General features: G+C 33.2%; 1 protein-coding gene across 5 annotated transcripts in view; it reads left to right on the top strand.

Annotated features, from left to right (window-relative positions):
- Positions 1–16,003, top strand: part of LOC130614038 (kinesin-like protein KIF15) — a 111,790-nt gene that overhangs the window by 33,478 nt on the left and 62,309 nt on the right. For all 5 annotated transcript variants that reach the window (XM_057435433.1, XM_057435432.1, XM_057435434.1 and 2 more), the window contains exons 6-10: positions 291–391; positions 466–747; positions 2,908–3,015; positions 4,498–4,623; positions 5,341–5,399. In XM_057435433.1, the coding sequence (XP_057291416.1) occupies positions 291–391; positions 466–747; positions 2,908–3,015; positions 4,498–4,623; positions 5,341–5,399 (676 nt within the window). The remainder of the gene's footprint in view (positions 1–290; positions 392–465; positions 748–2,907; positions 3,016–4,497; positions 4,624–5,340; positions 5,400–16,003) is intronic.

Below are 16,003 nucleotides of genomic sequence, written 5' to 3'. Positions count from 1 at the left end.
GCAAATCAGACAATTCCTTTATTAAATTTGATAAATAAGTTAGCAAAGTATTTTGGTTACCCATTATAAATGGTAAAAACAATTGACAAACAATTGTTATTACACTTTTGATTCAAAACCAGATTTTGCCTGGATGATTTAAATAATGTTTAGGGCAAATAGAATACTTGAGCAGATTTTTTTTAATGTGCGAATTTAAGTTTGCAATCTAACTAGTCATGTGATGTTACTTCTCACCCAGCCCATATGCAAATTCAGATGTTCAAGCTGTACTCTTTTATGCTTCGCAGGCCCTGCTGATGATACTGATAATTTTACGCATGAGCTACGAGGCGTTATACCAAGGGGTTTTGAATATCTCTTTAGCCTGATAAATCGCCAGCAAGAAAAGGTAAAAATCTGTCATCCAAGATTTTTAATATTTTAAAGTGGCGGTTTTTTGTAATTCTAAATTTATTTGTTTAGGCTGGAGATCGTGTTGAGTTCTTAGCGAGATGTTCTTTTCTTGAAATATACAATGAACAAGTTTTTGATCTTTTGGAACCTTCCACAGCAAGCCTACATTTACGAGAAAATATAAAGAAGGGTGTTTTTGTGGAAGGTTTAGCAGAAAGGGACGTTTCTTCAGCAAAGGATGCTTATTCAGTTTTACAAGCTGGCTGGTTGAACCGTCGCGTTGCATCAACCTCAATGAATAGAGAAAGTAGTCGTAGTCATGCTGTGTTCACAGTGTCTTTAGAGTCTAAGGTAAACACCATTGTAACTGCCGTAAGTTGGTACAATAATACATTGTACAGCCATATTTTTTCTGTCTGTTTTTACTGACTGGTTGTGATCAAGATCTACACAATAGAGGCAAAATGTTAGAAATTTTTTTTCTCCATATGAATGGCATGATGACATTATCAAAAATTCCTAACACTTATATTTTCTTGACAGTTTAATAGGCCTACAAAGTAAGAGAAATGGCTCCACAAATTCCTAAAATAAGAAATTTTTGATGAGCCCGGCATTGCTAACATCATCAAAATTTTTACAATTTTTACTCTTTTCTTTTGATTTTCTATCTAAGTGGATATTTCTATGGGCCATTTAACTAGTTACTTTTAATGTCACAATTAAGTGAAAGAATATTTCGAAGCAATATCATTCGAGATAAAAATTTAACATGTGACCTAAGCAAGTGACCTAAACTATTCATAGAAATACTGAGCGAACTTAGATAACAAAGGCTTTTCAGTATAGGAGTGCCGTGGCACACACGCTTACATACCACATTTTTAAAGGGTACCTATCTACGATTTTGTTTTAAAGCTCATTTCAAACAAGTCTTTACAGTAGATTGCTAAATACTGAAACTTCATTGGCTTTCATTGGCAATTAAAAACAAAACTTGATCAGTTGTTTATCAATCGACAAGTTTAATTCATATTCTTCTCACAAACAAGAAAAAATAGCAGAAATCTTCTAACCAAAACAAAAAGTAGCTAGCAAATAGCTGTTGTATTTTTTTACAAATTTTAAAAACGTTGCTTCTTGAACGTTTTGTACTATGCTCCCATATATGAAGCATCTAAAAGGCTACCAGTCGTCCTCACACAGGGTATGGTGTCAATTATTTCCACCTGTTTCCAAGTTTTTTTGTCTTCAAATTCAAAAACAATTACAAAATAACAAATAAGACAGAAGTTTTTTGGCTACATCAAAGGAAACTGAACATGTCTACTTTGAAAGTTTCAGACAGACAGTTAACATGTAGTGTCTGTCTTTGAGATTTGCAAAGAAGATGTTTTTATGTCTCATTGGTTATCCAAAAAATTAACTTACTCTTGATGTTAAAACATTAGTTTGACATCAATAACTTTATTATTATTAACAAAACCATTACAGTGCAATGCAGTGATAACTTTGAAGGTAAATAACTTGGAAACAGGGTTGTAACATCCGTTATTTTTCACAGTGTAGGCAACCAGGGTCCACCTAGGAACCAAGACAGGAGCAAATTTTAAAAGCTGGGTCAATCAACGTGTTTCAAAACAGATGGGTTTATGACATTATTAAGAAACTGTTAAACACCAATATCTCCTTAACTGTTTATCAAAAAGACACGTTCCTATAAAAATTTTTGTATCAACAAGTGGTTTCTGTCATAAAAAATCAACTGATGGTTCTTTTCCAGTGTTCTTTACAAACTTATCTATTATCCTATCAATAATAATAGTACTAGTCAATAGGCCTGTGGAAAAATCTACTTAGGCAGAAGAACAATGAAGAATAACTGTCATTTGAATTTTGATGATGTCAGGTAACAAGCCACATGATTCTTTGATTGTTTTCTGTGATTCTTTTTAAGCTTTAGCTATAACAAAGTACTGTATGTTTGACATGTTTGACAGGCTATGTGTTTAAGTATATAGGGATTTCATCTCTGATATCCTTTGAAAACAACAGTCACAATGAATTGAGTTACGGTAGTGTACTTTGTAGAGGGCCTTACCTGATCCATACCATGTCGTGAAATATGAAAACGTGCCAGATTGAGCTTAATATTTGGCCCAGAATTATAATGACAAGTTCATTTGGTCTGAAAAAAAGCATTTGCACAGGCTTTAAACAAATCATTTTGTTAGAAAAATTGTGCCTATTTGTTCATTACTCGGTCAAAATCCAGTATTTTTTTCAAAAAGTCTGACCACCGTCCTGCAAAATACCTAAATTCCGAAACTTAGGAAGCATAGCTAATACAAATTTTACGGTTAAACAAAATTAGATTTAGATTTTTTTGTTATTTTTTTTTATATATGATAAACATTGACTTTCTAGAAGGGGATGCAAAATTAGGTTTTCAGTGCTGCATCCAGTGTGCATATCTGACTAGTTTATTCCTAGTTACACTATTTTTTTAAGAAACGTACTGGTGGAATGGCAAATATAAAAGTATCAAAGCTACATCTTGTTGATCTGGCTGGTTCAGAGAGACAGAAAGATACACATACTCAAGATGTCCGATTAAAAGTAAGTATGGCAAATTCTGTACAAATCTGAACGTCAGGCACCCTCTAGCACCTAGTATAATTCTTGGTTATCAAAAACAGCAAGAGATCTTTTTATTTAAAAAGAATGCGTTTTTATAAAATAAAAAAAATGTAATGCTTACTTTGTGTTTTTAATACTTAATAAGGGTGGTAGTAACTTATCCTTGAAGACATTTATGAACTTAGAGAGCACCTTTCTGTTGAGGGTTACATCTAAATTTATCCTTTTATCTCTAACTAGTCAATCAGGCTGTGAAAAAATCCACTTAGGCAAAAAAATAGCAGAATAATCCATCTTTTAAATTTCGATGGCATCAGCAATGACCCGTGGATATGCAAAAAATTTTTTATACTCATTGGCCTCAAAGTTATAGGTGCATTGTAATGGCTTAATTTTAATTGAAAGTAACATAATGTAATTGTTGTTGTGGGGTGTAATTTGTCATTCAACATTTGAGAGATGTTTTTCGGTTGCTTCAAAGAGAAATAAACACATTTACTTTGCCTGTTACCCAGTTACAGTATCTTATATAATAATACGCTGAGTGTGTCTGTCTGTGACAGGCAAAGTGGATGTCTTCATTTTCCTTTCATGTTGCCAAAAAATGCATGTCTCATATGTTAAATTTTCTGACATAACGGCGCGACGTCAATAATACTACTTTACCGTCAATATCCTATATATTAAATTAATGAAGCCATTACAGTGCACCTAAAACTTTTAGGCCAAATAACTTGGAAACAAAGTAGTGACGTCAATGATTTTTCACCGCGTGGGTAACTAGGGACCACTTAGGACCAATTTGGGCAAGTTTCCCAAACCTGGGTACCCAAATCGGTTTCGGAATGGACGGGTTAATGACGTCATAAAAAAACCTTCAAACCTTAATATCTCTGCAACCGTTTGTCAAAAGTACATAATCCTATACATTTTCTTGATCAGTATTTCAAGATCTATACGATAAAGGCAACAGGTATATAAATTTCTAAAAAAAATTTTTTAGGTTTTGACAGGCCATTGCTGACTTCAACAAACTTTCTAAACCATTATATCTCATTAACTGGTCATCAAAAACGCACAATCATATACATTTTCTTGATCAGCAGTTTAAGCTCTACACAATAGAGGCAACGAATAAACTAAATTTCGCCAAAAAATTTTGTAATTGCACTGCTGACTTCAGCAAAAAATCTAATACAACCTATTTTCCCATTGTCCTTCTGCCTAAGTGGATTTCTCCACGAGCCTTATCGACTAGTTATTATAATAAAGCTCCAAAAAAGTTCACAAAACCGTCTTCTATTTTTAGCCATATTTATTGCTCTAATACTAGTGTATATCTGTGGATTAAGAGAGTAGCTGCAGTAATGAAGGGTGAATTTCTGTGGCGTTTCCATGGACTGAACAACCTGTTGCTATGTTATATAATTCTATTTGTTTTGTTTTTCGTTTGTTTTTTAGGAAGCTGGTAGTATAAATAAGTCATTGTCTGCACTCGGAAATGTTATTATGGCTTTAGTTGATATTGCTCATGGTAAAACCAGACATATTCATTACAGAGATTCCAAATTAACATTTATTTTAAGGGTATGACATTAACGATTGCAACTACCTTTTTAAATTTAGTTGCAATCCTTTTACTTTTTATTGCAACTAATTAAACTTATAATTAAAATTAAATAAGCACTGCATATTCTTTCCCTATTTTTACTATGCTGCAGAGCTATGGCACTAAGCATTTACATATTAGACACCTACCTTATTTTTAGGTCCCTTATTTTAGATATAGGCTATTATTGAAACTAACTCCTTAAGTTTATATGAAATCCTTATAATAACTAAATTATAATAACTTCTCTTAGAAGTGTACTCAAAACTTGAAACTTACAACACAACTTTATTTTATCAAGAGGAATAATTATAGGCATATAATTTATCTGATTTTACCCTTAAATTTAGAAATGTTTGGTCAATTTTTTGCGCATTGCTGTACTAAATAAAACGGATGATATGTTAAATAACTTTTATAGGGATTTTAAAAACATCAAACAGAATGTTGAAATTCGATCTAGAACTAAAGTAACTAAATTTTGTGCAGGCATTGTGGATGCATTGTGGAATGCCTTTTAAAAGTGAAAGAAGGGAGGCAGATTCAGATATTATGTTTAAAATGCCCTGGACCAAATAGGGTTAACAGCTATCAATATTTTTTTTCAAAATTACCTTATTATTTTTAAAGCATTAAAAAAATGTGGAGTATTTGCAGTTTTTCAAGAATTCATCATATATATCATGTTTCTTTAGGATTCACTTGGTGGAAATGCAAAGACATACATTATCGCAAATGTTCATCCCTCTTCAAGGTAACTTACACTTTGCCAGGAACTAACCCTGAATTAAAAATGTTCCATTGAAATAGTAGTATAAATAGACTGGTTTTGACTCAAGTCGTTTTGGGTGTCCTTCAAATTTTCCATCCTGACGGTTCGCTTGTTTACCCCACCCGTGCTCGTCAGGATGGAAAATTTGAGGGACACCCAAAACGACTCACACAGCTCCCACACATATCACTACCTGTCTCTTCCAAGCCATCTCAAAAAAAAATCCCTTGACCAAGCCCCACATCTCACACTCTTAAAAAACCATCTCAGAAATCTTCTGAATCTCAACTTATAATCTCTTAATGCCTTCGTACCCCACACCGCAAGCCATTTCAAAAGTCACCTCGCACCTCATCTCACGCGGCAGGCTGGGAAGACTATCAAGAACGATTATTAGGGCTGCCACCCTCAAAAACTATCCTAGAAAATAGAATGCGTAAGTTTATTTAATAAATGAAAAACAAGCAGGATACTCCAACCTAATATATAAACACGAGTGCTTATTTTTTTTCAACCTATTAATAATACTGCCCCAATGTTCAACAACACTTGTCTCTTTATCAATCATTTTAACATCAGAACATTGATGGGAATTAAAATATAAAGCATCTTCTGTTGCCTCCTAATATTCTTTGATATCGCTGAATAAACATGGGTCAACAACCACAAAGAATGTAATTTATGCCTACCACTAATACTCAAATCAAGCAACGGTTGTCTCCTCTTATCCAATCTTTCATAAGCAATAACATCATCCACAATAAACAGAACCTCACTACCAGCCAATTCTCTACTAAAAAATTCGATAACCTCAAAAAGTTTATCACCAGGTTCCATTAAAAATATACAATCATCGGCTCACAACCACCTTTTTTTCCAAATATTTCTTATGCCACCTAAAAGTCGAACACAAAACCACAATATATTCAAAATAACTCTTAAACTCACCAGCTAACAAATCCAAAACCAGTTTAGTCTTTCCACAACCCGTCAGCTCTACAAATAACGCCGTGCAATGTTTCTTCATACACAAGATTTGCAAATGTTCCACCCTTAATATTAATCTGTACATCCATAAACAAGAATATATGTGCATTCAGATCATCCTTACCCTCTTTTCTATTTGCAAAGTAACACCTTCTGAAGCATTCTCAACCCTTCTTCCACTTCCATGAAGTTTAATATCTTCAGTAGTTCTAAAATCTATCCATGATGCAAACTTATCCGTATAATATTCAATTATATCCATTTCTCCAATCATCGTTTCCTTAATAACAATTCCATATTCCTGTAAATGTCCACCACCAAAATGTTTAATTACCTCATCCCACTGATGATACTCCAGAAGACCTGAACTAAAGAATTGATTAGGTTGACCCTTCGCTGTCACAATTACCATATTAATAGTTGGATTGTAAAACTTCTCACTATCTCTCCCATAATCATCTTTATCCTCAAACAAAATCAACATACCTTTCAATGATATAGAGGGTTATTAAAGCCGAAATTCCAAACCTTATCAACCTTATTAACAGTTACCGTTCTCTGTTTTAATATCCTATCGTACAATATGGCAGTATCAGCATAATTCATCCTAACCTCGCTTGCCAAAGCCTTGTTATTAACAACATCATATTCCAAAGTTTTCCCATCAATTTTATATGAAGCAGTCTTATCCACACTCACAATAACGTTCTTATGATCATTAAATGTCAATTTTTAAGTCAATCTCTCTGTTAATTCAGATTGATGGAAGGGCATAGTACTCTCTAACAATTTAAAATCTAGAGGAATACAGAACTTGTTTTCGAATACCTTAGCAAGTTTATTCTTCTTTACGTTTGTTTTCCACAGCATCTTTTGTACCCACCCTCAACTTCCGAAGATTCTCAGTACAAATATCCCTTACCAAAATCATCAATAGACACAAGTTCATGTGATTTTATCTTAACGACAAATTTCTTAACAATCGCTCTCCCCAAATTATTAACAACCGTTGCATCATTATCCTTAGATTGGGAAGCCTAACCATCAGAAGTTGGTTTTGATCAATCATACTTGGATTATTAGTCACCGATATATGCTGCTTCAAACCTTTAATTACACGCTGTCTTCTATAACTTTTTGAAGGTGGCAACTTATTCCCATACATTTACTATTTACCAAGGTTTTTTTCTAAAATGTAAAACCACTTCAATAGGATAGTCCATACTAATTTTATTTGCATAACCGTCCACAATACTAACATCCAGGGAATGAATATTCGCCCACAACAACCTCAACAAAATATTCTTAGGTTTTACATTAACAACGCCCCCATATCGAATCTCTTCTCCACCTGCATGCCATACACAGGTCCCAGCCGACATAAATTCATGAAAATCATAAAATGAGCAATTTTTTCTCAAAAATCATAAAATTAGCATAAAATTGATTTGTTGGCATAAAAAATCATAATTTTTGCACACGTGTTCTCCAAAATTTAGTTTACGCAGTTATTTTTAATTTTGTTTGCTTTTTACTCAGCATTCATTATTCTTATGACATTTACCACAGTTTTATGAAGCAATTGTTTAAGTGAAGAAGAGAGTACAACTACTTTTTTCAAGGTTATTTATTACAACTAGCTGTTTCCCGTGGAAGAATCCACTGTATTCCATTTAATTTATGTAGCAGATATATGTCCATCAAAAAACAAACAATACAGCAGTGCGCATCTTACATCTGCATTATTATATAAATGACCAAAAAAATTAAAGGTTTTCAACAACTGCAGTATGTATGTGACGTTTAAAATCTAAATCTACTAAAATTACTTGCTCTGACCATCTGACAACTGCGAAAATTATTCGGAAAAAAGTTTTTAAAAGCATTTCAACATACATCTCACCCATAAAATTTAAATCACTCAAAACGCCACATATATACAAAAAAGCTGATCAATGTCAAACACAAATCTCTCTCATTGTATATGTTAAAATCAGTTAGTTTATTGCAAACCCTGCCAAAGGTTGACACAAAATGTGAAAAATAAACAAAAAATTTTGCCTAAGTAGAAATTTTTATATAACGTGTTAAAAAGGGATTGCAAGGATAAATTATAATGCAATAAAACATTATTTGAAATATTACATACGGTCCTTCCTCGCCAAACTTTAGACAAAATGCCAACAAAATAACGGTGTTTAAATCGAAAAATTAATAAAGTCCTTTTAGCAATTTGCATGCTGCATATATCTACTGCATATGCCCTCTAAAACAATATTTTAATCCAAAATGCCAAAGAAAAACAGTTTGCAACAAAAATCAGTTATTTCGATAATATTGCATACACTCTTTCCTCACAAAAGCTTCACAAACTGTAAAAAAAAGAATGGTTGTAGGGAGTGCTTCTGATTCAACAAAAAAAGTTTTTTTGACATATTGCATCTAGCCCTTACCCATTAAATCTTACACAAAATTTCCAAAGCTATATACGATTTAGAACACATCAAATTTAAATCGAGAAGGATCAGTCATTTCGATATATTGCACGGAGTCCTCCCCAGTAAGAATTTATACAAAACATAGAAAAACAAAGCTTGCAAGGTGTAAAATTGAATTCTTCTTCTGTGTATATATATATGGTCCTTCCTCGCAAAATTAACATAAAATGTCAAAAAGGTTCAGATATAACATCTAACACAACAAAAATCAGTTCTATCAGTATATGTCATGCCATTGTCTTCCACCAAATGTTCCCCTTAAAGTTACACAGACACAGCCTGCAAATTAAAAACAACTAAGATCAGGTATTTCGGTCTATTTCATACCATTCTGTTCCAAATAACTTATAAAATGTAAAAATTGAGTGGTAAAACAGAAATTTGCAAAATTCCATTTTTTTATATGCATGTATATTATATGCCTTCTACAACAATAAGTTAATTCACAATGTCAAAAAGAAGAAAAAAATAGCTTACAAAGAGTATAAAATTGAAATCAACAAAGTAGCTCTTTTGGTGTATTAAATATAAGCCATACGCACAAATGTTTACACTAAATGTAAAAAAATGGTTGTGTTTAGTAATTCTAAATTAAGAAAAGTCAGTTCTTTTAGCATGCTGATTAAGGTTTTTGCCCACAAATTCTTACATGAAAGTGTCAAAACCACAATTTGAAGCAAATTAAATTACATTTTAAAAATAAGTAATTTCTGAACTTTATTTTCAGAATATTTGGAGGAAAAGAACTTCGCAAACCAAAAAAAACCAGGAAAATGTTTAAAATTTTCAGGGTTAATAACGTTTGATGGGTTTTGTGGGAATATATATACTGGGAATCTTTAGTTTAAAGCTAGCATTAGCTAGCTACAGCATCTAATAGCTAGTCACTTAAATATAAACTGGAGACTTAGCTAGGTATAAAGAACATGGCTACATATATATATATATTCCTAGCTAGCTAGCTAGTTGTTGGTGGTGGTTGGCTTTTTATGATGCTAGCTATGAAACATGTGTGGCAACAATAATATAATCAAAACTGAAAATAAAACATGAAAAAACCTTACAGAACCTTGCTATGATTAATTTATAAAACCATGCTCTTCTTCAAATGTTTTTTTAAAGATTTATTTTGAATGAAAGAGTAGAGAATACTCAAAAAGAACAGCCATCTTTTTCGTAAACACAATTTCCGTTTTATGCTAGGAACTTCATTTAACAGTCCGTATGCTTTGTGAATATCTAATACCGTTTCATATGTAGCGATACCTATATATATATGCTAACATAGAGTTTTTTGGCATAAGGGTATATATATTTATATCGTTATTAGCAGCGGGTTATATATTTACACCTTATGTGCGATTTCTATGAAGTACATCCCTAATCTTTTTAGTTAAATTTTAGCGTACAGCCACGTCATAAGAAAGTGACCCGTGATTTCCGTGTCGTGGACTCACAGTTTTACTCACGCAAGGGAATTAATATATAAGATAGTGATTGATTAAACACCGTCCAGAGTGGGGCAATCCTTGGTTTAGTTTTGTTAAAAATGATAAATTTTCAGCTTAGTATAAAATTTGTGTTGAAGCATTCAAAATGACAACACTGGGTTATCTCAAGTAAAATCACATGCAAAGTGTCATGCATCTTGGTCAAAAAAAGCTTATCAACCATAGGACATTTACAACTAGTTCCGAAGATGGCAAGTTAAGTCTTAGTCAAGGCAGTTTATTTCTAAGCTAAGAAAATTTAGTAACGAAGGCAGAAATGTTACAAGCTTTGCAGATGGTTGATAAAAACCAGAAACAAATTTTAGAGGCAAATCCTTAGACTTGATTGATTTAACCCATTGTTTAGAAAAGAACCTTGGTGGTAAGAGACTGTCAAAGCAAATTCAAAGCACTTTTTATGTGTTTACCCAGTTTTCCAAGGGTTATCCAGTTTTTTTAGGAGATTTGTCAAATCTGGGAGAAATTAGTTGCAAGAGGTCGAAGTTGCAAGATGAGTTTAAGAAGATAAGGGACGAATATGTTTGAATTACTAGAGAAATTAGTAAAGAGAGTATTAAGTCAAAAACTGATCAAATGAGGCTGATATTGGAAAAGATGGACAGCCTTGAACAAAAATTTATTCTGCAGCATGATTTTTATACATAAATGGACAATGGATTTATTATGGAGTTGGTGGATATTGGAAGGGCTTATCAGCTGTGGGTGAGTTGGCAAAGGCAGCTGGTGTCAGTAGAGATGAGGCATAGAAATGGTTAAGGAAACAACCAACATACCAAATTTATCTACCATGATAAAAATACATACCACGACCAAATTCATCGTATCACTTATTCCTAAAACCAAATGAAATCCATCAGGCTGACCTCCTATACCTTCCCCACAACAAATATAAACGAAGAACATACAAGTACGTCCTGTGTGTCGTTGATGTAGCATCCAGATATTAGACGACATACCAACTTACATCAAAAACAGCAAATGAATTGATGGCTGCATTTTAAGAAATATACAAGACAATACCATTAACATACCCTGGCCTAATTATGGTCGTTGAGAGAAAGGAATTTTACGGTGATGTCACAAAATTATTCAAAAAACATTCCACATCCATCCAACGTGGTGATCCAAAACAATATAGAAGTCAGGGTATTGTTGAAAGGTTTAATAGAACGTTGGCGGAGAGATTGTTTAGTCCTCAATATAGGAAGGAGATGGAAAGTGGTAAGAGGAATGTTGAGCAGGTAGCGAGGTTGCAGGGTGTGATTCATATTAATGGTATTAATGAGGATAAGACCAGACTTATTGGAATGAGACCTGTTGATCCAATGTCGATTATGTTAAGGGTATAGTTGAGAGGAATAGAAATCCTGATATTGGGTATATTTGTATGGTGGTTAGGGATATTACTATAAGTAAGGAAGATGCTAGGTTATAGTTACATCTATTGTCTCACAGTATACAGATAAATATTGTACGTCAGCTGATGGTGTTGTTTTGTGGATGCATTGTGGATATAGTTTGAGTATAGCTACGAAGGATGATAGTAAGGCAATAAGGTACGTGCGTGATAAAACAAAAATATATAATTTGTCCAACCATATCTTAAAGAGGTATGATAACGATATAAAGAAACACTTCATTCATTTTAATATTCCAAAACTGACCTTTGCTAGCGATGGAATTACACCATCAACCATGAATGAATCACGTAATGAAGTTCATTTTGAATAGAAATATTGCATCTGTTCCATTATTCCTATTTGCTGAATAATATGTTGTACGATAATTGTATCGTACAATCATAATGTTTAAATAATCTTTTGCAAAATAGTTTTGTAAATGACTTGACAATGGCCGTATACAGTCGAAACGTCGTCAATATATTTAATTGATAAAACTGGTGATGTTTTCTTTTACACTCAATTATATTACTGTGGAAAGTTTATCATTTCTTGAACATGATAGTTTAGTAGACGACATCGCCTACTAAACTATCATGTTCAAGAAATGATAAACTTTCCACAGTAATATGAATACTGAACAGACAAACCGAAATAATATCTTCAATAACACTCAATTATATCTATACACACCAATATCTACAACAGTAAAGATATTTTCATTACGACACTTAAAACAGAAGACATCACGAAAAATAAAGCATATGTTCACGATGGTAAGAGAACTATTTTTACACTTAGTAATGAAGATAATATAGATCTATGTTTTACTTGTCCAATGAACACGCATCAAGTGGTGTAACCATACTTACAACATACAGTCCTTATAATGAATATGATGGTGTGGAAGGATTAAAGCTTGGAGGTGGTTATGGTTCAACATCACCAGATTATACTGATGATGAAAGGCAGAGTATGATACACACCGAATACTATAGACCGTTTTGTGGGGCTATTTACAAAGTTCTTGTTCATCACAAGGTTCTTCCCGGTCATGATATCGCTAATTTACCTGAAAGGTTAATGAAAAGATGGTTTATTGGTGATCAGGAAGCATAGTGTCCGTAGGCATATGTGTGTATTTTGTCGTCTCCGATGATTTGTTTATCATCGTTCTCCTCATCTTTGCCCACCTCTAAAGCATATAGTTTTGATCTGAGGGCGATGAACCCTGTCATGATCCTCCCCCAACACTCATCCTTAAATTTCCCGATAACCTTACTGTTTTTCCTGTTAAAGTTTGGTGATCTTTTGTAAAGTTTGAGAAGTCGTAGAGATCTTCTTTTTTTCTGACATCCTCATACACATCCTCTGTCTAAATCTCATAACACAAACTGTCCGTGTTTGTCTTCTTTATGTGAACCACTACCAGGTTTTTGCTGAAGATCGTCCTCTTATCATAGTTAGGCAGCAAATTCATCTTTATTGCCTTTCCTATGACTTCACCAGGGTTTTGTTTGTCCTGTTCCTACTATTCTCCATCGTCTTCCCAAATACTGAGTTGTTCATCAGCTTGAAAAAATCTTCCTCAAAATCATTTGTAGTGATCGTCCTCAGCTTGGTATTCTTCCTGATGTATGGCTCCATCCATGAGGATTGCCTGAACTTGATCCCCCTGTGAATTTTTTTCAACTTCAACCCCAGGAATAGGTACAGCTGAAATTTTTTATAGTGCACAACATAATTCTTCTTATCATACAAGGTTGGGATCAGCTTTTTAACCTCATTCATGACAATCTTCTCAGGAGCGAGTGGATATCCGTTGTGCAAATCGTGTACATTTTGCAGATAATTCCAAATCCACCTCTAGCAAGAAAAGTAACATATTAACATCACTAAGTAAATCCAACTCAACGTCTGTTGATTTGAGAAGTACATCCTGTGAAAACCCTGGTGCTGTGTGATACCAGGCTGGATCCAGCTTGTAATTTTTCTTACAAACATACCACCATTTCCTTGGCTGAACAGCACTTCTTGTGATTATCCAGTGCCGATTCGAATTTAAAAACATTAATACACCTTTTACAGATAAACTTCTTTTGTTCGTTTTTATTTACATGTGATGAGATCAAGCTAGAAAAGTTCTTAATCCAACAGTGTTAAAAAGTTTCATCTCATTGTCATTGCCAAAAAGCCTTATGGGATATACGCACCCGGCATCATATCCAAACACATTGACCCTGATATTGTTTTGCTTCTCAGACTTACCAATATCCTTTATTTCACCAGAAACTCTATCCCATCGAAGTTAAGATCTCCTAAGAATCGTTTATAAAGGCTTGCTCTTCCACCATTTTTTGACAGGGGGTGTATTGCAGACAAAACCACATACATGAAACTCCTATTATTATTATTCTGTACATTTAGCACACCCTTGGTTGCTTTAATTTTGTTAGGAAGATCTATCTATGTAGACCCTCTCAATAGTTTGAATACATCAATCTCCACATTCATACCAAGAATTCCACTCATCCTCCATCCAAGAATTGATCAACCTTCTCCATTCCCTTCATGATTTCCTCCACCAGCTTATTAAAGAGATCTTTAAAATTACTTGAATCGAGATACCTATGCTTTTTTGTTCTAATATGATGCTTAACTTTTTCCAACTTTCCAGTCTTCATGTTTTGTCGTTCGAGTTCGATAACTAGAATAAGAGAAATGGTTATTTGTGTTTCAATGACATGGTGTAGCCCACGCCAACACGATTCAAGATAACCCTTAACATCTAATCCCTTCACTCCAGAAAAGGTGTATGTCTTATATGCACTTCCCAATGCTGTTTCCTCTTACTTTGGTCCTTTTCTGGTTTTGAGTTTGTCCTTTAACTGATAAATTACAAGAGCTTGTTTTGCAATTACTTTTTTCATTGGGTTGACAATGGTGTCACGAGCCTGTCTGGCAGTTTTATTATTGCCAATGGAGTTTACAATATTTTCTATCTTGGAATAAAGCACAGATTTTAAAAAATTTTCCATATTCATTATATTTCTACTGTACAGAAATTTTTTTTTAATCTTGAATTTTGACTCATTTAAAATATTTTTCTGATAGTTGAGATTCGGCAACTTCAAAAATAAATTTCAGCGACTTCAAAAGAAAATGAACACATCCACAATGATTTACATATCCTCCGTATTATTATATAAGATAAATTATATTATTATATAAGGTAAATTTAAATTTTTAAGTTTCCAGTAAAGTGATGCACATATGAATTGTTTTACCTTTCTCAAAATTATATATTTAGTAATCTAACGGGCGAGGACTGAAATAACTGCTTTTTATAATTTGATGTGTTTCATACCCTTTTTGTAGAAGATTTTATAGGTGAAGACAATATAGAACATTTACAGATTTTTGTTGAATTGGATTTGCTCGACTCCGTTCCGTTTTAGAAGCTTTTAGGGAAAGACAATGTTTAAAATGCGTAAATAACTTATTTTTAATGATTTGTGCTTACTCTTTCAAGCCTTTCTTTTTTGACACCTTAAATAAAATATTGCAGGTTTATTTGAGATGTGTTATTTCTGACGTTGATATGATCGGGTTGTGAGTGTGGATGTTGAAATTTTTATCAATTAGATTTTAAACCTTGCAATCTGTTGTTTTTATATATTTTTTGTAAGGTTTAGATGGGAGGATTTCATGCGATTTGACATTCGACATTTTATATAAAATGTTAAGAACATTTTTGTAAAATTAGGACGTTTCTCTTTTTCATTTTCATTTTTTTCTTTTTAGTAAAGAGCAGTATTTATTATGCTAAAATATTTGCTGATGTCTTCAAAATTCAAATGACAGATCTTTTCTACTGTTCTTCTACCTAAGTTGGTTTATAGGCTGTATAGTAATAGGAAGACTGTGTCCGTGTGTCTGTAACAGGCAAAGTGGATGTGTTTTTACCTTTAACGTTGCCGAAAAATGCATGTCTTAAATGCTAATCAACAAACTCAACGTTGCGACGTCAATAACACCAATTTAACGTCAATATCTTAATTTAAATTATTAAAGTTACTAGTTACGATATCCACTTTGCCTGTTACAAACAGACAGACACAGTCTCTGTAATATTATAAGAGATAAAATGGCTTCTATGTTCTGCTTCTTCTGTTCTCCTTGTTTTGGAA

The sequence above is a fragment of the Hydractinia symbiolongicarpus genome, chromosome 11 (genome assembly GCF_029227915.1).
Source record: "Hydractinia symbiolongicarpus strain clone_291-10 chromosome 11, HSymV2.1, whole genome shotgun sequence".
Classification (NCBI taxonomy): domain Eukaryota; kingdom Metazoa; phylum Cnidaria; class Hydrozoa; order Anthoathecata; family Hydractiniidae; genus Hydractinia; species Hydractinia symbiolongicarpus.
The sequence above is the reverse complement of the archived record's forward strand: the minus strand, read 5'-3'. Positions and strand labels throughout refer to the sequence as shown.